Source organism: Strongylocentrotus purpuratus, unplaced genomic scaffold (genome assembly GCF_000002235.5).
Source record: "Strongylocentrotus purpuratus isolate Spur 01 unplaced genomic scaffold, Spur_5.0 spur5_scaffold_19, whole genome shotgun sequence".
NCBI lineage: Eukaryota > Metazoa > Echinodermata > Echinoidea > Camarodonta > Strongylocentrotidae > Strongylocentrotus > Strongylocentrotus purpuratus.
The window spans coordinates 22,543,819-22,568,116 of NW_022145604.1; the positions used below are offsets into that span (position 1 = coordinate 22,543,819).

General features: G+C 38.1%; 2 protein-coding genes across 2 annotated transcripts; both read right to left on the reverse strand.

Annotated features, from left to right (window-relative positions):
- Nucleotides 1-2,018: 2,018 nt before the first annotated feature.
- Nucleotides 2,019-23,507, reverse strand: LOC583222 (kelch-like protein 12). Its single transcript, XM_783142.5, has 7 exons — nt 23,374-23,507; nt 21,369-21,998; nt 20,692-21,030; nt 16,053-16,415; nt 9,159-9,274; nt 4,994-5,103; nt 2,019-3,659 (listed from the first exon to the last, which is right to left on the reverse strand). Exons 2-7 carry the CDS (start codon nt 21,988-21,990, stop codon nt 3,368-3,370), a joined length of 1,842 nt encoding a protein of 613 aa, XP_788235.2. The 5' UTR covers nt 21,991-21,998; nt 23,374-23,507; the 3' UTR covers nt 2,019-3,367.
- On the reverse strand, nt 9,729-14,819 carry LOC115926116. The gene is made up of 2 exons (XM_030990603.1): nt 14,001-14,819; nt 9,729-12,551 (listed from the first exon to the last, which is right to left on the reverse strand). Exons 1-2 carry the CDS (start codon nt 14,329-14,331, stop codon nt 10,396-10,398), a joined length of 2,487 nt encoding a protein of 828 aa, XP_030846463.1. The 5' UTR covers nt 14,332-14,819; the 3' UTR covers nt 9,729-10,395.
- Nucleotides 23,508-24,298: the final 791 nt, after the last annotated feature.

Below are 24,298 nucleotides of genomic sequence, written 5' to 3' on the forward strand. Positions count from 1 at the left end.
TAATATGCACCTTTGACTGTTGTCAATAAATGCATAGATTCCTATAAAATAAATATATATCAATGAGGCATTGCAATTTGCAAAAGCAAACATGAATATCGAGATACCTAAGTTTTGTCCAAGCGAAAGAGCAGTAGAATTATAGAAAGGTTAAGCACACAAAAATAATTATTTCTTCCACAACCAAGTTTGCATTAGCAGTTGCCTTTCATTTTAAAGATTTAAAAAAATGTGGCTGCTGTTTTGTGGCGGTTTACGGCGTCCTATTTGAACGAGCCGTAACGGATTGAATACAAACAACTGCATTGCACCTCCAACATATAATTGCATTGTATGATAGACAATATTAACACGAGAACAGTACCTTATTTACAATAGTAGAAAATATAATACTGAGTACCATTCAGCATTCGTCACTTTAATAACAGTGAGAGAGAAAGCCCTTGGAATAGGAAATACCATGTGTTAATATCGAAAGCACGATTCAAGATATGTTGACTAGCTTTCACATAGGAGTACTTCTAGCTATTGTTTAGAGATTTTGACGATGCATTACGAGTGCAGAAAATAATAATATATTGCAGCACAGTTTGCGTAGTTACTATTGCTTCTGCATAGTAATTGTCCACTGCATTGTGTAAAACAAAACAAACAACAAAGAAGAAAAAAGAAGAAAAACAAAACAAACAAGAAAAAAACTCTATAGGTCCAAATGGTACAGTATGATAATTATCATGTCTGCATTGATTGTGAAATGCCATGTGTAAACCAAACGCCCCCACCCCCAAAAAACAACAACAACATACAGCCAAAAATTAAAGAAGAAAAAAGAAGAAGAGAAAGTTAGTTACCGTAATTAACGTTGTATAACTTTTGTTGTCGGCAGCAAGCCAGGTCCGTGTTAAAAAAACCCACACGGGAAGGCCTTTCATTTAACTGCGAGGTGCAGCTGAATGTGTAAGATCATTAATGTAAATTAAAAAACAGTACAGGACCTAGGATAGAACCTTGTGGTACACCGAGTGTAGGAATCATTATTATAAACTACATATTGAGATCAGAAAGATTACTTTCAAACCAAGATGACCCAGACAAATTTGAGTGTTGTTCTAGTTTCCTAGTAGTGAGTCAACACACCGATTACTGAGCTGGGAGACATTGCCAGGCATAGCGCCAGGTGGAGGGGCATAAATCGAAACTTTAAAAACTTTTGGTGTACCGTGTATAAACCGCACCCCCCCCCCCCGACTTTGAATTTTTTTCGGCGGCAAAAAGGTGCGGTTTATACACCGTTAATTACGGTAGTATTAGGTCTAACTGGTACAATTTGATTATTCCCCCCCCAAAAAAAAAATAAATAAATAAAAAAATAAATAAATAATAATAATAATAATAAATTTTAAAAATACACCCAAAAATGGAAGGAAAAAAAATAAGAAGAGAAAGTTAGTTAGTATTAGGATTATTCCATTGTCTGCTTTCACAAATTATAGACCCTGTCCAGTACTGGATACTCCAAGTGATCAGGGTTATTTGCAATAGTATTTGTTACAACTCTGCCATGCATCATTCACATAAAATCTAACAGAACCGAAAGGCCTAGAACCGAGGACATATGCAAGTTGTGCCGAGTTGTTAAAATACATGTACTTAGGAAATATAGTTGGGGGGGGGGGGGGTGATCGTGTATCTAGGCCCAAAGACATCAATAATCTCCTCACTCGCATCGCTGTTTCCTTTTTTTAGCCTTTAATTTGTACCTTTTTTGAAGTATACTTAAACTTGCAGTATCTTTGTACAGAAGTAATATACCAATCTAATTTTTTATTTATATACATGCAGCGAACCCTGTTACACATTTAACACCTAAGAACATATGAAATTGTACAATAGAAATACATTATCTCTCCCAAACTTTCAAAAATATACAAATATACTCATGATTTCAATCCCCATCAAATGGCCTGATAATTTTTTTTCACATCGATATATTTGCACTTTTGCTTATACACTCTTGTTAGCAGCATGATACAAAGACAACAATTTTATTTATCGCATTTTCAACATTTGCAAGATCTAACCTTGACAATGATAGATTCACGGAGTCAAAATGTCTTCCATTAGATTGGGAATATAAATGGTAAGAAATCTTGCTATGCAAATCAGGAATTTGCAGCAAAAAAAATCAAATTAAATTAAATCACTTGTTTCACAATCATTTTTATAAACCTACCGAATCAATCTTCACTATAAAACAAAATATTCGCTGTTGAGCTGCTAGAAAAAGAAACCTTATTGCTTCTGTTCACCTACACAATGGACTTCTCCTTAAACAAATACCATATTAAAAGCACAGCTGTCCAACTTTCTTGCATTTTCATTTATCTTTCTTTTGATAAAGAATATAACACACAAATACAAAAATAAGATTAGAAAAAGTCTCTAATCTGAAGATAAAAATAGTACTACATTGATATACATAAGTATTTTTCTAAATAATATTTTAGTGCTCCTTTATCCATTAAAAAAAACAAAAAACTGAGTGCTCTGAGCTAAAACAGAGTTAAATCATTGAATAAACAAACAGTTTAATAATGCCCTTATGTCCAACATTTTAGGCATCTTAAAGGTAGTGTATCCTTTTTGCAGCCAACATAAAATTCTGTAGAACTTTGCAGGAATCATGAGCATGTCACATACTTTGCTCAAACTTTCACTGACCTGTTCCTCTCATTTTTCTGCATCTAGTAAACCCAACTTAATATCAAGGGTGAACTTCCCCTTTAAAGTATTCTGCAGGTAGAGACATTCAATAGTGGACACCGCATCCTCTCCATCAAGAACGGCATCCCAACTGTCTCCCAGTGACCTCCATGCGAGTGACTAAAACCAGAGCCAGAAGGACATTAACTCATAAAATGTACATAGATCGAACACCCTTCTGGCAAACAACAAAAGATATGTCCAATGTTTAGTCCAGGAGTTACTGAGGTAACTCCTTGATTTGGCATACTTCACAGGTTTCTGAACTGAGAAACAGAGACCCATAACCGTGGACAACATCTTCTGCTAAGAACAGCATCCAAACCAATGTGGACTCCTCCTTTAAGGGTGCATAACTTCTAAGATATGCTAGACTTTGGACATATTGTCTCTGGATAGCCAGAAGTGGAAAACATCTTCCGCTAAGAGCAGCATCCAAACCGTTTCCTAGCAATGTCCATGTGTGCAACCACGCCCCACTCGTCCTTATCCTCCTCGTATCTCTCGACAGAACGTGGAAACACCTCCCGACACCTTCTGCTAAGAACAGCATCCAAACCGTTTCCTAGCAACATCCATGTGCGCAACCACGCCCCACTCATTCTTATCCTCCTCGTATCTCTCGACGGATCGTGGAAAACACCTCCCGACACCTTCTGCTAAGAACAGCATCCAAACCGTTTCCTAGCAACGTCCATGTGCGCGACCACGCCCCACTCGTCCTTGTCCTCCTCGTATCTCTCGACAGACCGGAGCCCGTCCTGTCCGTCGTAGCCCCGATGGCGTAGAGGCGGTTGTGGACGATGGCCGCGCCTCCTCCACTGCGGGGGTGAACCAGGTTGTTGATGAGGGACCACGTGTCGGTGGACGGGTGGTACACCTCGACGGATGCAAGGCTGGAATGGGTGAGATTCAGAGGATGCAAAAATAAATAGATTAATTTTCATCCTTTAAAGTGACTCGGAAACATTGCCTCAGATTCTGAAAAAATCCTTGATTTAGCTCATGCTGCAATCATGATTATAAACCTTTAGGTCAGTCAGGAATCCATGACTTTTACAAGCCGATCGCCTGTCTGATTATCAAGATATTTATGATTGGAAATCAAAATATCATTTTTCCTTTTCCTAACGTTTTTTATAACACTACATTCTATTGGGAAAAATGAGTATGGTAAAACCGATCACTCAAAGATTTTTTACTTATTTGAGGCATTTCGTGATCATTTTGAAGCGCAATTTTTTAGGGTTTCAATATAACACCATATCACAGACACTAATAACATGTAGGGCCATGTATCTCAGATTTAACATTGTTAAAGGGATGCCTTTCAGACTCATTCAGTCAATCATCCACATACAATGGTGGTAGATTACCGTACAAGAACTGCCCTAGCAACTAATAATGAAATTCACTATTCTGAATCTTTTAACACACAAATAAGTAAGTACACTACGGAGCCTTTATTATGTGCAGTTACATTTCCTTTCTTAGGGCCACAAGGGTTTGTTACTCTTTAAAAAAGATATTTAGTCCTTTGTAACTTTCAATTTTTTTATCAGGGCAATATTCACAGCCCAACTTTTGCTCTGGTCTCTCTATCTTGTTCAAGATTTTTACAATCTTTATAAGGTAAGAAAGAGTTGGAATCAGATGTTAGGCTAAGTTTACAAATGGGATTACATTATCATGGTACAGATTATTGTTTATGTTTGAAGTTAGGAATTTGGTTAGGAAAATGTGTCACAGAACCTGATGACTTAGTCGTTCTCTCATATCCTAGGTACTAAAGGAACCTGTACATAAAGACAAGCCACCTGCCTTTTAAATACCTTATTTCTTGTCTCCCTTGAGTGGTCTCTATATCCTGGGTGGTGCTGCACAAAGATCTTAAGTCGAACTTAACTCTAAGTTGGCCTCAAATATAATGGAGAGCCATTTGTAGCCTTAAAATAAAATATATTCATAAGCAAAAATTCAAGTATTTTAGACTTTCATGAATTCCACATCAAAGAATGAAATCTCTATGATAATAGAAAATATGAATGATTTGAATCAACATTTTATGGTTTTCAAAATAACTGTTACAAAATAATCTCAAAGATGCTAACGGCTTTCCATAATTATTAAATCCAACTTAAAGATAAGTTCAACTTAGGATCTTTGTGAAACACCCCCCAGGTCTCATTTCATCTATTACTAAACCTTAAAAAGGATGCTGTAATCATACCTCTTGTTGTGTTCGCATCCACCAATGACATAGATCTTTTCATTGAGACACGCTGCTGCAGTCATTGAGCGAGCCACTCTCATGGGACTGATCTCCTTCCAAACCTTCAGCTGCACAGAAGGATATAAAAGACAAAAAAAAAAAAAAAATAATAATATTTAAGATTTATATAGTGCTGGTATACAAGTACAGATAAAATATGAAAAAGGTGACATTAAATGGTAAAATCAAATCTTCCTGCACTTCCCAACACAACAGTAGCAACAGTATGAAAACAAAACAAATAATAAAATACCTGTGACAATGATGGTCGTTGTCTATCGATTCCAAGCCAGTTTTCTGCTCATGCACATTATTAAAATTAACACACATGAATATGTATAAGGTTTGTAACAACATTACCAATTCATCCAAACCATAAGAATAATTTTCAAATAAAAGCTTATGAAACAACAGTAACTTTCATAATGTTAGACTTTTGTTTACTTTTAACAATGACCATTTCTGCAGGAGAAACTTTGTGAATTAGTAACAGCAGGGTGGTCTACAAACAATAATTAAAACATGTAACATTAGAGTGATAAAGGTATCAACTATAAATATATTACAATTCCAGATATTTAGTTAGATGCTGACACTAACACAGAGTGGCTGTCTTCAGTTTATAAAACACTCTCAAAACCTTTATAGCACAAAACCTTTACATACAAACACACTATTTATTCGATTCAATTTAATGAGGTCACATCTTTTACACTTGGATGCCATTTCACTGCAAACTTTTTGTAAAATTTCAGCGATTCGAGGTCAGCGATGTCAATGGTGAAGGTCATCTCCACATTTATGAATATTTCGTGATGTAACAGTAAAATATAGTCTATACAAATTCTTATAACATGTTATTATTGCTACGTGGCCATTCACCCTACGCTAACTGAATAAACCATACTCAAAGCACTATACCTACATGTAAGTCTAGCCCTAAACCTGACTAAAAATCAAATTGAAACTCTCACTATAACCATATGTTTTTGTAAATCAATAAATCAAACCCTACAGCAATTGTCACCATAGCATATGTCATAGCACCTACATGTACCACAGTAGACTAAAAAACAATGCATGAAAAATCTAGAGCTGGAGGGGTACACAAAAGACCAGAAATTCATCATGAGAAATCAACTGCAGACAGGTATTGTAATTGGCTGATGCATGGTGTTGACTGTGTGGTTATACTCAATCAACTATAGATATTTACTTTCAAAACATTAGCCTGACTCTGTACCAGTATAAAAATATTTCTTAAATATAATTAATTGGAAAGGAAAAATAAATCAATGTTGATTGACAGTACAGTGCAGTTTTCATCATACAAAGATTTTTTTAATTAATTGGGGTCAGTGTGGGTCCCTTTTGTTAAATACAGTTATTTTCATCAATTACTCTTTAAAGATAAAGACCAGTTCTGGTCATGCGATTGAATTGTGAAAGAAACGTTGTGGAATCGTTCAGAAAAGGTTGATCATCATACTGCAAGGTTCTGGAATCATCAAAATGATAAGAAATTTGGCTCAGTCTTCGTAAAGTTACAAGCACTGTACACAGAAATGTGCATATGGGACTACGCACACGTGCCCGACACGTGCGTATTATCTATTTGGTCCCAATAGATAAACTAATTTACCAAATTTATCAATTAGTAGGCGGTTTCCTGGCAACATTTTTATCATCACGTATTAGTCAAAACATATTCTTTTACATGATTAGTAATAAGAGCTTCCATTTCATTTTTGGAGAGGGGGGTGTTTCCAAAACCGGTCTTTACCTTTAATCAACTTTACTTACTTTGTTTGTTTTCTTTCTTCATACTTATTTACTTAAAAACCAATGAATAATATCATAACCCTGGCTTTAGCAACCCTGCCATAAGGAGCTTGAAATCATTTTGGTGTTTCCATACCCCCCCCCCCCTTTCTCTCTGTCTCTCCCACCCTCCTTCTCTTCCAAATGTTTAAAATCTGTTCTTTCCTCATTCACTGACTGTTTTTAAAAAATTGTGTATGGGGGGGGGGGCAGCCCAATGGTAATATTAATATTTTAAAAGAACAGCTTTGAACTATGAAGATCATAACCATTGGTACATTGAATAAAACAACAGACCTTTAAAAGCAGGACACAGTTCAAGGTCACTTATAATGGGAGGGAAAGCGCCATGTTAGAGATTGACAATGGACTGCACACTTGACTGTTTGTATTCTTTATAATTCTTAACAAAGGATGGTAACACTCTGTAGTATGCTTTTAAAACCTTCCATGCCATTCCAACATTTTATAATTTTCTTTAATTTTCTGTTTGTGAATATTTCTGTAGAAACCTACAGAAATGTCCCCATTTATTCTTTTCTACAGTTTAACAAAGGATGGTAACACTCTGTAGTGTATGCACTTTTTAAACCTTCCATGCCATTCCCACATTTTATGATTTTCTGTAATTTTTTGTTTGTGAATATTTCTATAGAAACCTTCACAAATTTCCCATTTATTCTTTTCTACAGTTTAACAAAGGATGGTAACACTCTGTAGTGTATAAACTTTTAAAACCTTCCATGCCGTTCCAACATTTTATGATTTTCTTTAATTTTCTGTTTGTGAATATTTCTGTAGAAACCTTCACAAATTTCCCATTTATTCTTTCTTCTACTTACCAAAGGATGGTAACACTCTGTAGTGTAAAAACTTTTAAAACCTTCCATGCCATTTCAACATTTTATGATTTTCTGTAATTTTCTGTTTGTGAATATTTCTGTAGAAACCTACAAAAAATTTCCCCCATTTATTATTTTCTACAGTTTAACAAAGGATGGTAACACTCTGTAGTGTATAAACTTTTAAAACCTTCCATGCCGTTCCAACATTTTATGATTTTCTTTAATTTTCTGTTTGTGAATATTTCTGTAGAAACCTTCACAAATTTCCCATTTATTCTTTCTTCTACTTACCAAAGGATGGTAACACTCTGTAGTATAAAAACTTTTAAAATCTTCCATGCCATTTCAACATTTTCTGTAATTTTCTGTTTGTGAATATTTCTGTAGAAACCTACAAAAAAATTCCATTTATTATTCTCTACTGACCAAACGATGGTAACACTCTGTAGTATAAAAACTTTTAAAATCTTCCATGCCATTTCAACATTTTCTGTAATTTTCTGTTTGTGAATATTTTCGTAGAAACCTACACAAATTTCCCCATTTATTCTTTTCTAGTTACCAAAGGATGATAATAACACTACACAGTTTTCAGGTCTTGCTTTCCATTCCTGAATTTTATGTGTTTTTTTTATCAGCGAAATGAGCGAATGTTTCAGTGGAAACCTCAACAAATGTCCTCTTCTATGTCTTCATAAAGGATGGTAGCATTCCTCTGCTTCTTAGACCTACACCATTGGACCACTCAATTATGGCCTCCTAATTAATCAAGTCTTAAATGGGCTATCAAGTGCTAAAATGCTTGTTTCATTATTCAATGAGATTCAAATACATTTCATCAGGTAATATGAGCCTCCTGGGCCCTGTTTCATAAAACTTGTTTTCAATAACAAATGCTAAATTTCTATAACAATAATAATAATAGTAATAATAGGCATTTCTATAGCGCCGTCTATCTAGATAATTCTATTCCGAGGCGCATTTATTATTACCCGACTTTAGCCTAGCAGCCGTTTATACAGCGCTCCAGCATTTCAAGGAATTAATTCCTGCCAGGTACCCATTTACATCACCTGGGTTGAGTGTGGCAAATGTACATCAATGTCTTGACAAAGGACATTAGTGCCACGGCGGGACTCCGACCGCGTACCTTGTGATCGACAGTCCGGCGACGTATCCACTCGACCACGAATTTGCTCTCAGCCAATCATATGCCAGTATTTCAGTAGCTTATAACACTTATTAGAACTTGCATTGATAACAAATTTTATGAAACAGGGGCCTGTTCTTCTTTCAGGACAAAAACATAGCATTTCTAGTCCAAAGAAATAGTTCAACACTCTACTACTTGGGTCAAATTTTTATCATAACCTGATTTTTCTGGCAAATTTTGTTTCTACTTACTTTAACCAAAAACCTGAAGATATAATTTTTTCCTTTATAAAGATATAACTTACCAAAGGATGGTAGCACTCAACAGTTTTCAGATCTTCATCTCCGTCATACCCTCCAATCACATAGAGATAGCCCCCAAGTGATACGGCCGCGGCCATGCTACGTTGGGTTCGCATGTCTGGGGTAGGGGAAGAAGAAAAAAAAAAGGATTTTGAAGATACCATGAGTATCTATGAGATACAGCAATTCTATACTGTGTTCTCTCGTGTGGGTTAGGAAAAGAATAAGGATTTCGAAGATACCATGACTATCTATGAGTTACAGCAATTCTATATTGTGTGCTTTCCTGTCTGGGTTAGGAAAAAATAAAGGATTTTGAAGATACCATGAGTATCTTATGAGATACAGCAATACTTTGTGTTGTTTTGTCTGGGTTGGGAAAAGAAATTCCTGGAATGCTTGAGTGCCTTTCATGGCAGTTAGGCTGAAGCCGGGGTAATAATATAATTGCAGGGCCCTCAGGGAGAACAGTATTAATACTGATGGGGCTACCCTGGGTAAACAAGACGTATCATTATTATTTTAGAATGCATGTAATGGGCAATTATGTGGAGCTTAATTCACAGGGTTCATACTCTTTCTCATAAATTTAATTCCATGACTTTCCATGACTTTTCTAGCCAGAATTCCATGACCTTTCCATGACTTTTACACATTTTTTTTACACGGTAGACTGAAAATTTGATCTCAAATCAAAGCGAAGCAAAGTGCATGTTTCAAGTCTACTAATAGAAAGGCAGCTTTTGTTATCTAGTTATTTCATCTGTTACAATTACATGTTATTTTTTCATCATATTCGATATGCACTGCTATATAATATTCTTACAATTACACATACATGTATTCATATCAACAATTGTCCATTTTTTAATGGCAATTTTCACTTCTAAAGAATACAAATTGCCTGTTCCTGGTTTCATGGACCACCATGATTCCTTCAATAGCTCTCCTTTGCATGTACAAGGTAACTACCCCCCCCCCAAAAAAAAAAGAAAACAAAACAACACCAACACACAAACTCACACACATACCATCACCAATTTTGATTTCACCAACAAAACACAGTAGGCCTACTCACATCAGCTGATGAATTCTTGTTTCGCTAGCATTAAGCTGGTCAATAATTTCTGAATGAGTTTTTTCTTGAGACATCTTCATGTAGCTGTTTGAAAGAAATCCCTCTACACATTGCACCTGTCTGAATATTTGGTGGCATTGGTAACAAACTGTCCAAGTTCTTTAATAATTCTTAATGGCATTCAGCTGTTCATCAATCTGTTTCTGAATTACTTGTAACTGGGATGCCTTCTCCTTTGCTGTACGTCGGAGGCTGTTTGATTTGGAAATACAAGTCAATCTTCCTTGTGACTCTGCTTCCTCAGCATACTTGTCTGCTGAGGTGTGAAGACTTTTCACATCTGCTTGCAGTCTCATTTGTTTGGCCTTTAGTTCTTCCAAACCATCCATCAGTCCTTTTCTCTTTCCTTCTTTCTTTTCCTTTTCCTTTTTACGCCTCTGTTCATCGAGATAGATGTGGTATTTCTGCCTGCCTGCAGACGCAGCCAACATGATTGATTTGTCAATAGTCACATTCTTGATTCCTCCAACATACTTGATATGGTCATAAATGGCCCTCAATGATATCAGTGAGTGTCCCAGGAGATTGTCCTCTTCAACTTCGTTGTTGATTGAGAAACCTCTCTCAATGGAGGCTTGTCCATGGGACAAGACAAGCAACATGCGGACCAACTTTAAGAGGGTCGAATAGCGAGACTCGGACAGAAATTTGCACATTACAGAGTCCAATCTCTCTTTCTTTGGATCAAAGTCTCTCATCTCTGCACTTCTTGATGCCTCATCACATGCTTCTGAGTATTCTCTTAGGATATCGTCACATGAATCCTTAAGTCTGTGGGCATCACTAAGGGTGTTAAGCACCCTCTTCAGCTTTGCAGTGGAGTTTTCTTTGTCTTTTGCCATGTTCTTTGGACTCAAGCATCCTATATTTCTCACAAGTGCATACTTAAGCGGACATCGCTCAATGAGCTTCCGGGTCATTGCAGCAAGAAACTTCTTTGCTTGAGTGCGAAATTCCAGAACTTTCAGCTCACTGATGATATTTTTCGCCTTCAGATCTTTCAGCTTCTTCTCAGTGTAGAATCCAATGTCCAACTTGGCCAAGGGCAGCTGAATGGCCTCACTGCTAACATCTACCTGCATTATCTTGTAAGGAGAAGTAATGGTACTCCTGTCCAGCTTTAAAAATCGCTGCATAAGGGATGCAAGCATTCTAGTAAGGTCTTCAGCTAAAAAGGGCAGCATTGGTGCATCAGTCTGATAGTCTGTTAGGAAAGGATTGACCAGCTTTGCAACAGATATGAAGAAGTACAGTCTTGCTAAGAAATCAGTTATATGAGTACATTTTGAAACAGTTTCAAAGGACTTGTTCTTTGGGTGAGGGATTTTCTTCTCTTCTACTGCTTTAACATACGCACATACACTCTCCCAGATGCTGATTGCTCTCTCTGCAACAGGAAGGTTTTCCAGCCATCGGGTCTTGCAAAACTTAAGTGGCATGGTATGATCTCCAGTTATCTTCTGATAATCCTCTCTTCTGGCAGGGGAATCAGAAAACAGGTAATACAAGGATGATAGAAAGCTTTCCACCTCCCAGTCAGCAGCCTTGGCACCTGTCAGAAAAGCACCATTAACTATATGGAGCCCGCATGAGCCTATATTCAGTATGGATTTGGTCAGGTCAGCAGTGTACTCTCGCGTAAAGTCATCATACATCTTCCAATTAACGTTGGGACCATCCATTGATATTTGCAGTAATTTTTCCAAGCCAACTGTGTGCAGAACTTTATTCAGTTCTTCCTTGAGGTGAACAGCTGAACCATGTCCGATGAACACAGACGTCAAGTAGCGAGTGCAAACTTCATTGTGTTGCCATGTTCTTATGAGGAAGTCCATCTGCTTTTTCTGGAGCTTCTTGTTGAGGCTTTCATCAAACAGTATCACATAGTGGTTTGATTGTTTTATGTTGTCATAAAGGAGGTCTTGCACATATGGGCCCAAACCAAACACCGTCATATACCGACATTTTGTTTCTGACAACGTGAAACCCTTAGCAATAGCTGAGTCCGGAAACATTCTTTGAAAGAGCTCACTGTTGTGCTGGCAAGAATGAAATGATAAATGATCCTCCACCACTTTCAGACACCAGAGTATTTCAGCTTTTAAAGTTTCCTCTCTTGCAGCAACAGGAATGGGAGTTGTCACTTTAGAGGTTGATGGCGCACAAGTACTGGTTGTTGCATCTGTAGACGTGATAGATACTGATGAACTTTCTGCACCTTTTGCCTTGAAGAAGCTCTTGAGTGAGAGAGTAGAATCTAGGAGAAAAGAAAAAAATGTCTATTAAAATAAATAAAATATAGAGTAAAGTACCCGGTAATCGGTCAGCTCCGGTTTTCGGCCAATTGGTTGGATACATGGTAAAATCACTTTAAAATACATCGCATAATAGCATAACACATATCCCACACATACCATACCATGCCAGTGTCACTGAAGAACCACATTTGCAATGAAAAATATATCCTAAAATATCACATTTTAGCGATGTAATCGGCGGTCCCGCTACCCAAATCTGAAAAATCGAGTTTCTTACGCGTGTATGTAAGAAATATGGGTACCATAAAATGAGCTTTATTTCAAGTATTTTTCAGATATAGAGCCCGATTTTGTGCTGGTCGCAAGCTCAAAAGTATCTCATCGCATGTATTAAATCAATGCAGCCGCACACCGCGACGCACACACGATATGTCTGTCTAATTCAGATTCCAACTTCCGATCACCGCTGTGCCTGTATTCGGCCAGGCGAGCACCCGGGAGCTCCGGCGTGGGATACCTGCTCCGCCCGCTTGTGCTATACATCAGCGCAGAAACGCACGGCGCGCGCGAGCACTTCCTATTGACTTTGTACATGCGGCCGTAAACTGAAACGCTCGGCCGATAACCGGCTCCAAAACAGTGAAAATTGAAATGAATATTGTCATGGCAATTCGTGATTTTTTTTTGGGATTCTTTTTTTGTTTAAATAATAATAATATTTGCTTCATGATTTGAACAAGAAATGATAATAAATAGGAAGTAAAGAGTCCAATAAATAGGATTTTGTCTTAAGTGGCCGAAAACCGGGTACTTTACTCTAAATATCATCATTTGGTAAGATTTAGGGCCGAGTCAAAACGTTTAACTGCCGTTCAAACGACCATTAAAAGCATAAACGTTTTCCTATTTTGACAACCGTTTGACAGTATGGGGAAGGAAAAAAAAAAAAAATTCACGGCAACTTTTGGCCAATTGATGTAAGTCACTAAGACAAGTGGACTAGACTCTAATTTTTGACTCATTCCTTAAAAACATATTTTAAAGAAATAGAAAGGAGGAAATACTTCTCAAGGCAAGCAAACTGTTGGACCCAATTGTAAGTACAAAATTTAGTTTTATGATTTTTGGGGTCAATTTTAAGGTAAATTATTATTTTATTTTTTTTCTGCAGTCCACATACAGTGCCCGGTACAACACTGGCGTGTGAGTGCGGAGCCCCCTGGGTTAGCGTTCGGGCTGTTGCATGCAGTAACCTAGCCGGCCCGGCCCGGGGCCGGGGACGCTCCCGAACGGGCTGGTCGCAGTAAGCAGTAACCAATGCCTGCGAGGTGACATCGCATCGCTAAATAATCTCAAATCTTTCATTTTTATATAATTATTATCAGTCATTATTTGGATTCATGCTCAATAAAGGATCGGTAAAATTCACATTAAAAATGCTCACTTACGACGTTGTTGCTGTTGGAGGTTTGCTGTGTGTTTTTCACTCTTCTTGTGGCTCTTGACGGCTGCTTCGCCCATATTACGGACACTGAATTTACACATACAAACAGCACATCTAGCAGTCCCCAGATCGGAACTTTCTTTCAAAATCCAGCCACGGTAATCCGGGTGTTCTAACCAAGCATCCTTAAAATGACAATTTCCAGGCATTTTGAATATCACTTCCACAAAATTTGTAATGGTGAAAATATCCACGTGACGAGTTCCAAGGTCTGTGAAAATAAACAACTCCGTTTCATGAAGAATCAACACATGCACAAAAGTTTCAAAACACATGCCGTCGCGTCGCCGATATATAGATCGTCAACGAGCTAGCGCTGCCAATTTGCCTTGTTGACACGTCAGTATTGTTCCTTTTTTATTTAAATAATGAAAATTAAAAAACAAATATTACTAATTTACTTTTTCCTCATTTATTGGAGAAGTGTAAAAATTGTAGTAGTCTAAGTGGTCGCAATTTAATGCAAAGCCAAAGTGCAATCGAGGCATTACATTCGTTCTTGGAGTGTCACATGTCGCGTTGGCACCATCATCATATGCACACACACACTGCACACGTACACGTGCGCTAGCTTGCTGAACTGAGCTAGCGCTAGCGAGCTCGCTCGCAAGCTAGCCATGTGCGCACGATGTGGACCGTACCGCCATACACTGACCATACACACGTAGTTCGTATCGTACACGTACACACCCACGTACACAGCGCTTATCCATCGATCATAGTGAACACATTCACAAGTACAATCAGTCGGTATGTTACGAATGAAAGACTAGATGGAACTTCGACTGCGCGCAGTCGAAAATGATGCCTCCGTCATAGAGCAATTTTACAAACCAAAACAGAAGAAATTTTTCAAATTCAAGTTCAATTGTAATCCATTAACAGGTTTTCAGAATATTGTGATTACAAGCTATTTTTGCATACATAATGAGCCCATGACCTTTGACCTTATGAACCAAGAATCTACTCAGTTCATTGGCTCTGCAAGAAACATACATGACCTAAGTTGGCAGGAATCCATCAATCGGTTCTTGAGATAACGCGATCACGAGCTGTTTTTGCATACATAATGTGCCCTGTGATCTTTGAACTTTGACCTTGTGACCCCTACATCTAATCAGTTCATCGGCTCTGCAAGTAACATACATGACCTAAGTTTGGCAGCAATCCATCAATCGGTTCTTCAGATAACGCGATCACAAGCTCGTTTTGCATACATAATGAGCCCTGTGGCCTTTGACCTTTGACCTCGTGACCTCAAAATCTAATCAGTTTTTTGGCTTTGCAAGTAACATACATGACCTAAGTTTGGCAGCAATCCATCAATCGGTTCTTCAGATAATGCGATCACGAGCTCGTTTTGCATACATAATGAGCCCTGTGACCTTTGACCTTTGACCTCGTGACCCCAAAATCTAATCAGTTCATCGGCTCTACAAGATACATACATGACCAAAGTTTGGCAGGAATCCATCAACCAGTTCTTCAGATAACGCGATCACGAGCTCGTTTTGCATACATAATGAGCCCTGTGACCTTTGACCTTTGACCTCGTAACCCCAAAATCTAATCAGTTCATCGGCTCTACAAGATACATACATGACCAAAGTTTGGCAGGAATCCATCAACCAGTTCTTCAGATAACGCGATCACGAGAACGGGACGTACGTACGTACAGACGGACGGACAACCCGAAAACATAATGCCTCCGGCTACTTCGTAACGGAGGCATAAAAATACGAGAAGAAAATGGTTGAAATATCTCCATTTATTCACTTGTATAGTGAGAAAATACTATAGTTGTCCATAATTTTGATATTCCATGACTTTCCATGACTTTCCAATGGAAAAAATAATTTTCCATGACTTTCAAGGCCTTAAAAGCAATAAAGTAAAATTCCATGACTTTCCAGGTTTTCCATGACCCGTACGAACCCTGGAACATGTACTTTAAACTAAATACTCTAAGAATATCATGCAAAGAAAACATTTTTACCTCTGATGTGTTTCCACTCGTTCAGGTTTGGATCGTACTGTTCCACGGACTTCACGCTCCTCATCCCGTCGTACCCTCCGCAGGCGTACACCTGACTTCCGACCGTCGCCACGGCAACGCTACTCCTCGGCACCTTCATCTTGGCCACGTTCCGCCAGCTGTCCGTCTGGGGGTCGTAGCATTCGACGTCCCTCAGAGGGGTGGAGTCTGCCCCACCTATGGCATAGATGATGTTGTCCACAATGGCCACGCCCACACCACGCCTGGAATGTTTCATCGGCGGTATGGGGGACCAGTTGTTGATGGCGGGCTGGTAACGTTCGGCCGTGCAGAGGGTGTTTCGGCTTGGAGAGACTTCCCCTCCTGTGACAAACAAATTGAGAGTTTACAAACATTATCCAATGGGAGACTTAACAGGATGTAGTGGCACCAAGGAGACATACCCCGTCTGAAACAACTGGACGGACGCATCCAAAGCCCTGCAACCCGTCTCATTCTAAAACAACAACTGCAACAAATGTCTCACCAAATCGACTGCAATTGTCTGAAATAAGCCCCTGAGAACATTCTATTTCCTTGGAAATATTTTTACATATATGTAGCTGCACTGAACCATGGATATAATGACTGAACATAACAATTTGGGCACTGTCTGAGAGAATTAAATGCACACATCACTTGTGAAATACAATAGAACCTGGATCTAGATGAACGTATTTCCATAAGCTGGGCTCTGATGTTTCTTACTGCTTCTTAGCAAACTGATTCCTCCCCTTCAACTTACAAATGTAGATGATTCTTCAACCCTTATTCACATGACACATGAAATTGTATTATTTAAAATAATTTTTAAAAAATTGCTTTTAAACAAGCTAGAATATATAGAGTATAGGGCCCTTCACAATTTTTTTTTATCTTACTATAAAATATCTTACTAAATAAAATAAAACACAGCAACAACAAAAAAGAAAGAAAGAAAGAAATGCAATGTCAAAAGCATCATGCACTGCACTCTTACAACAACATTTTTTTTTGATGGACCTTTGCTGTTGTAAAGCTCCCTTTTTTCCACCCTACTTCCAATTCATGTACATTGAAAATATATTTTAATTTTGTTGGGGCAGATTTTTTTAAAAGGAGCTTTACTGTTCACGATGATTCCAGGGAAATCCAACATACAATTCTGAAACGTATGGTGGAAATAAAATAGCATTTATTTTTTGGTTTATGATTATTTTACATAAAGCGGGTAAATCCTGGTATACTAGTACTACATGTAGTACTTGAATATCCTGTTTACTCACATCCTACGGGTCTGTCTGCGGTTGAGTACGATAATGTGGGATTGTGGTTGATATTTTTGAGAAAAAAATAAAGTCTGTACACAGTACACACAAATGGGCATTATTATCAAGGACACATTTGGAGGAAAGGGGCATTGTAAATTCTGAAAGTAATTGATAATATACTGTACATGTATAAGATGCCCTTTTTGCACTAATGAATGAAAAAGCAAACAATTATTAAACAAAAGAAAGAAAAAACAAAAAAGGGGAAAAGGAAATTCATTTGTTATATATATACTGAAAATCTATACAGCTGTGCAAATAAAATGCATGTGAAACATTTACATAATTGAAAACTGGTTGCTTTTAATTGGTTACTGCTGGAATTCCTTTATTTTACTTTGTATATTTACATTTCTTTCAAGCAAAATAATTTTGTAACGCTCAACTGTGTATGTATAAAACTTATTCTGACTTTTCCTCTCTCTCTCTTTCTCTCTTCCTTTTTGATTTGAAAAATACAAGCACAGAGAACAAAACAAATTTGAAAAAAAACGACTCTTATGGGCTGGATCAGATGCAAAGGTCATTAAGGAAAGGCAGACAAAAGCAGTCAAATACATGTACATTTACATTGTATATCCAGACTGTGTGCTAACTAATTCATGAATGTCATCATTGAGTGATTATCCAATCAAAAACAAATCACGGTTACCATGGGGACCAGCACAAGGGCATCCATCTCGTCAAAAGAACTTTTTGGATGGACGGATCTCGTTAAAATGGAAGATTCATAAAATTTGGATGTCTTCAATCAAGGACAGCAAATGACATACTTGTGTTCAAGAGATTATATCATTAGCAGTGCTAATGAGATATTTCTAAAGGTTTTGAATTTCTCTGCGTTTTACAGCTTTCTTTCCCTCACATTCCCTTTGTCTTTTTCAGCTTTGATCCTTCCTCTCCTTCTAGTTTTTCCCGTGCTTTTCTGTCTGATTTTTTAATATTATTATTTGTATCACTTTCTTTATGCTCTATCATTTTTTTCTTCCTCTCTCTCTTCTTGACCTCTCCTTCCTTCTTCTATTCTTTTTCTGTTTCTATTTCCTGCTTTACTTCTCCCCTTTTTCCCATTCAAGTAATTAAAATGTTCTCTTGTCCTCTATAACTTACTGTACAGCTTTTCAAAATCTCTACAACTAGTAATTAAAAACATATTTCTAATTTTGCATGCTCATTTTTGTGATATTTGGTAACATGGGGGCCGTTTCTCGAAACCAACTCCATGACAGTCATATCTTTGTCGTCGACCTACGGAGATGTCATGAAGCGGATAAACCGTTTCACAAAGCCATGACAGACATGATATCGATATATCGCGATACTAGCAGCTCAAGAAGATAGTCTTTGTCACGATCCATTTGATTTACACTGTATGAAGAATAACCCAAAACAAGTTTTGGGGCTAAAATTGTTCAAAAAGAAATATATACATATGAATTCTCCTAAAATAAATAATAAATAGTGTCATTATCATATTTACATCATCAAACGATTTGCATATTTCTGTAAAGATTCTTAAATTGAAGAAAAACCGGTGAGTGTTTTTTTTTTGACAGTCGAATCAAAAGTTAGTTGAAGGATACCGTAATGTGATAGTTTATCAATACATACTTTTTTGTTTATTGTGACGAGGAATTTTAGGCAAAATGCCTTTTCTCAGCCAGTTTTTATTCTAGAGTCTCATAAATACTCGTTATATAATTGAGTTGATATTGAAAATATAATTTGGAAGAAGTAATTAGAGAGGGAATAATAATGCACATAGGCCCCAAAGGTATGACGGTATCCTAAGAACAGACTATGGATCGACTATGGAAAACGGTGTGTAACATTCTTATCTCTCTTATTCATATGTTATAGTTTAATGATTTGTGATTTAATGTTTATATTCAGTTTTTAAAGTTTCTGTATAATTTGTATTCTCACTTTTGTACATTTGCATTTCACATTAAGGCTGCGACGGGTAGTCGAATGCTCGAGTACCCGCACGGTTGACAACTACTCGGGTACGATTTCTTGTACCCGAATATTCGGCCGCAAAAAAAAAAAAATTAAAAAAAAAAAAAAAAAAAAAAAAAAATGTCCAGGCCCACGCTTACCCGTGCCAGGGAGAGCAGCATCCGCTGGCATGGTACCGTCGGTAAAAATGTTTCCAAACTCAAGCACTGTCAAACTCACCTTTCAGAAACTGGGACCAAATGTCCAGATTTCTGTTTGGACTTGGAGGAAAATGGATTATTCTGCCATCTTTGGTTTTTAAAACAGCATTGTTTACTGTTATTATTCTTATTAAATCGGCGCCTTCAACTGCAACTCAAAGTAAAGTTGCATGCGTTTTCAGCGAGCTGCGCGAGGGACCTGAGAAACTGCCGAGTGGTATGGTAGTGGCAAAAAAAGAAAAAAAAGGAAAAAAATCCAAAAATCCAAAAATTCAAAAAAAATCAAAAAAAATCAAAAAAATTCAAAAAAATTCAAAAAAATTCAAAAAAATTATAAAAAAACATGGCGTCCGAATACTCGAGTATTCGCCTGTGAGCCTGGGAGTGTACTCGGGTACCTCATTACACTGTTGTGCACAGCCCTATTTCACATCCCAGAGAATTACGTACCGAACTCGTCTATATTTTTCTCAAAATGATAGTGAAACTAATCGTCCATTTCGCGGCCCATGGAATGGCAACAAACTGACTTGTGATGGCGCTTTACAGCAATTAAAAAGATATGACAGGTTCGAAGCAGTGACAACTCACTTGTCGCGGAAGTTGTCGCTCATCTTGGCAAAGACGGCTTCGTGAAACACTTAGCTGACAAGTTGCGTGACAGTGGCGAGATGTCGTTGATCTTGTAGTTATGACGGTTTCGAGAAACGGCCCCATGGTCTTAACATTTCTTAAAGGCCATCTGTACTAGTTTACAAGAGGGCTGAAACCACCCTGCATGGTCATTGACAGGTGGTTATCTCATCAAATCAGCTCTTACTTAACACAAAAATAATAGGATCATGGGGGACCAATGGTCACCGATTAGGCATTGTTTGTTATATATATAGAGAGAGCAAATAGCTATAAGTAGTGTAGTGGGCCTTTAATACCTTTTAAATACACTTTTTAAAATTGTAGACGTCACGCTAAAGAATATTGAAAGTTTGTTGATGTTGTAAATTAAGATAAAGGGGGAAGATTTTAAAATTATGTTGCTCATAAACAGGCGATACCAACATAAACTTGTAGCCAAAAACCAAAACAAAACCAAACAAATTAACAATACAAAACAAAAACGAAGGGACTTACCAATGACGTATATGAACTGCGCCCGGCTACAGGAATGTCTCGGAACTGTCCTCAGGCTCACTTCCCAGTGTAGACCTGGGTAAAACGTGCTGCCATGGTAACGACGAGCCTCATCCACAAACTTCTGGAACTTCTCGTCCTTCATGAGGAGTTTGTTGTCTATCACCCGAGAGTTGAGGAACTTCCACGACAGCAACGGGAGGCGGACGTGCTCGAAGACGTCACCGATGAGCTGTACCCGATCGTTAAGGTCGTGCTGTATCCAGCGAAGAGCGGCATGGTAAACCTCCTCTTCTTTGGCAATGTTTAGACTGTCCTTCTCAATGAGCTTGATAAGGTCTGGTGATGGGAATATTTTAAATCATATTAAATGCTCAATTAAACGGCCTTGAATATTGTACATATTTTGAAAATCATATTTTTGTCAATGTTTTATTTGAATTCTTTGAAATTGTGTCATATTTTTTAATTTTTAATATGTATTCTAACCTTTCTAGTGCACAACTTCTAAAATAACCATTGAAATATAGATGAACATGACTGTATGCATTGATAAATGGAATTTCATTGCAACAACTTAACAAATGCATATTTAACAAAAGCTCTTGACTTTCCACCCCTGCACTTGATTTGGGTTTATCTCCAGCATCGACCTACAAGTAACAAGTTAAGCATACCTTTAGTACTGAGTTGTAGGAATTCATCGTGGGCCACAACCTTGGTGAAATTGAGCTGTATGAAGGTATCTGCTGCTTCACTTAGCTCAAAGCAACCGTGCATGCTAGCAAAGTTTCTGAACCCCAAGCAATTTGTTGGGTGCAGTTGAGTCTTCAAAAAGTCACTGCACAGATTAGTCACTGATTCAACCTGCAAGACGCAAGCAGCATCCGTGATGCTCTGGACGTTGTCTTCGGTGATGTCTATGGTCGCACGGTAGGCAAACTTCACGATGGCTTCGATGGCTTCAGCGTTCATTCCCTGGAGTTCGACCACTTCCTGTCTCGACTCCTTAAGTTGACTGGTGAACATGGCATGAAAGTAGGGACTGAAGGCTGATAGGACCAAGCGATGGGCAGGGATGAGTTTGGAGTCGACGGAGAGGACAACATCACAGAGATGGTTCTGGTCTTGGAGGCTCTGGATGACGGAGAGCATGCCCAGGGCGTGCTGCTGCCGTCTGATGAAGGTCTGGTCATCCTCGCTGCTGCTCACGACCTGGGACTGGATCCGGACTCTCTTCTCGGTCACAGAAGGCCCAGGTTCAAGAAGCCTTCTAGGAGTGTCTCCTTCTGTCTCCATTTTCCAAACTGAAAGCCACTCAAGAGGGAATCAAAGGGAACAGAAGGACATTTAGTATTAAAAGTGTTAATATGTCTCTACAACATATTGATCTGTTCAGCACTGAATCAATATTTTTATTATGGTATTCTTCAAAAGTCCAAAGTTACTAGGAGAACGCAACACATAGAAAAGTATCTTACATAATAGTTACAATCCGTGCATGCGCTTTACGTTCGACAGGTCTCAGTCTCATTTGCCCTGAAGGGAACTTCTGATTGGCTAACGCTGGCTGCCATTTGCTCAATGTTATAAGTTATTAGTGCGAGGAGAAAGCTCTGATACCCAACTCATGATATTCCAGTCAAACCTTGATTTTGTTATTATTTTTACTAATTTTAGTTATTTCACTCAAGTTGAAGTCCTACTTACATGTACATGTAACTGTAAGTTTGAAAAATTCTCATTTTCCTCATATTTAATTTTTAGGTACAAACTTGCAAGTTGTACGTTTGTTGATTTTTCTTTAGTATGTGTTGACCTTTGCCTCGTGTGCGTCAGATATGTGTGAAGTGCGTCACCTGTATAAAGCAGGACATGTCAGTGTGTTTGGTACAATTTTGTATGGTCAACACCATTGTGCTCTCTACTTAAGTGGGCCCTCTCTCACTAAGTTGAAGACCGTCACTACTACTGGGCCAGAGGGGACTAGACCACACAGCGAGGTCACTGACAGGTGGCTATCTCATTAACTCAGCTCTCACCTAACATAAGAAAAAGAGGATCATGGGGGACCAACAGGTACCAATAGGGGAAGATTTCTATATAGAGCAAGTAGCTGCAATTAGTAGGACAGTGGGGCTTTAAAGTCAAAACCGCTGGAGCAGTCAGCCAATGGGCCTAGCCTGGGAGCATGTTGTACGTGCACACTTGTCTAATCTTTATATCCTCGCTGTGATACCCTGACGAAACACCTATCGGTATTACATTGTTAGTCTCTGTATTCTGTAAAATCAAATTTTCTAAAATCAGGATTTTATTATCTCACTCTCTCAGTCTCAACTCTCATTCTCTCACTCAGTCTCAGTCTCAGGCTCAGCTCAAGGACGACTGTGCGAAGTATTTCTACATGCGTGTGATACGATAGTCTCATATCCAGATCGCTTATGCTCATTAAATAATATATCCCCCAAAGACGAAGTGCACATTTGCCCATTTCGATTATCTTGCCGCGCCGTCGAGTGGCGAGCATCCATGGCTGTGCATCCACCCAAGCCTAGCCGGGCGGATGTTCTACTAGCTCCGGTACCCACCCTCCTCGCAGGCACGGTAAGGGATGATGTAACTTTGATTATCATTGATTTTACAGAAAAATCATTGGATTTAAGCATGCTGTGGACTCACCTACGGACTTTTTTCCGTTGTTGAATAGCAAATATAGCAGGAAATCCACAGATAGACTAGACTATGTCAAATTAGCATAACTTTGCCGAGGTTTACTCTGTCCTTGCCGGTCCTTTCCTCCTGCTCGTGCGCAATCTTTTACATGAAATAACAAGTTTCTAACGTAGAGGGCCGGCGAGCTCCTCCCAGGGATATCAAAATTAAGCTAGGCCTATTGTAGACTAATCAACGTGTCTTCCAGCTCTACAACTTTGCTCTTGAATATATCTGCCAGTCAACAATTTATGTAATGAGTTATTATTGTGGATAATACTGAGTCAGAAGTATTTGAGAAACATGCCTGCCCATAATTGTATATAACTACCCGATTCTCCATTCCCCAGTCTCTCTCTCTTTTTATCTCTCCCTCCTTCTAGCTCCCCCTCTTTCTCTCTTCCTGTCTCTCATATCTGCTTCTTTCCCCTATTTCCAGGTGCACACCCTTTTATTTTACCTTTTATCGTATGTCCATGAATCTATCAGTCATTTAAAAAATAAAATAATGTGTGATTGCCAAAATCACACCTTTTGAAGAGCAAAACCAAATACACAATTGCCAATAAAGTTGAAAGTTGTGTCAATATGATTCACTTTGAAAAATAAATTGTTTATCTTCTCAGAACATATATATGAGAAGATACAAACTTTATTTATCAGGATTATATCACATTAACACAACCTTACATGACAAGAGTAATACAAATTATTCAAACTTAACAGGCAAGTGTATTTTGTTTGAAAGTCCATCAAAGGGCAAGTTAAGTGGAATTACCCCTACATCTAAATACAATTCAAAACACCCATACAGTTTTTTACACAATACACGTATTGCCAAACAAAAGACAGAAGTATAGCAGAATAAATTATGACATTCAAATCATTTATT

Coding starts and splice junctions, on each gene's coding strand:
- LOC115926116 (XM_030990603.1), bottom strand. CDS start 14,331: ATGTGTTTTGAAACTTTTGTGCATGTGTTGATTCTTCATGAAACGGAG. Junction 12,552..14,000: donor CCTCCAACAGCAACAACGTC/GTAAGTGAGCAT, acceptor CTTTTCTCCTAG/ATTCTACTCTCTCACTCAAG.
- LOC583222 (XM_783142.5), bottom strand. CDS start 21,990: ATGGAGACAGAAGGAGACACTCCTAGAAGGCTTCTTGAACCTGGGCCT. Junction 9,275..16,052: donor CGAGTGGAAACACATCAGAG/GTAAAAATGTTT, acceptor CCCCTACCCCAG/ACATGCGAACCCAACGTAGC. Junction 3,660..4,993: donor GGATGCGAACACAACAAGAG/GTATGATTACAG, acceptor CACCCATTCCAG/CCTTGCATCCGTCGAGGTGT.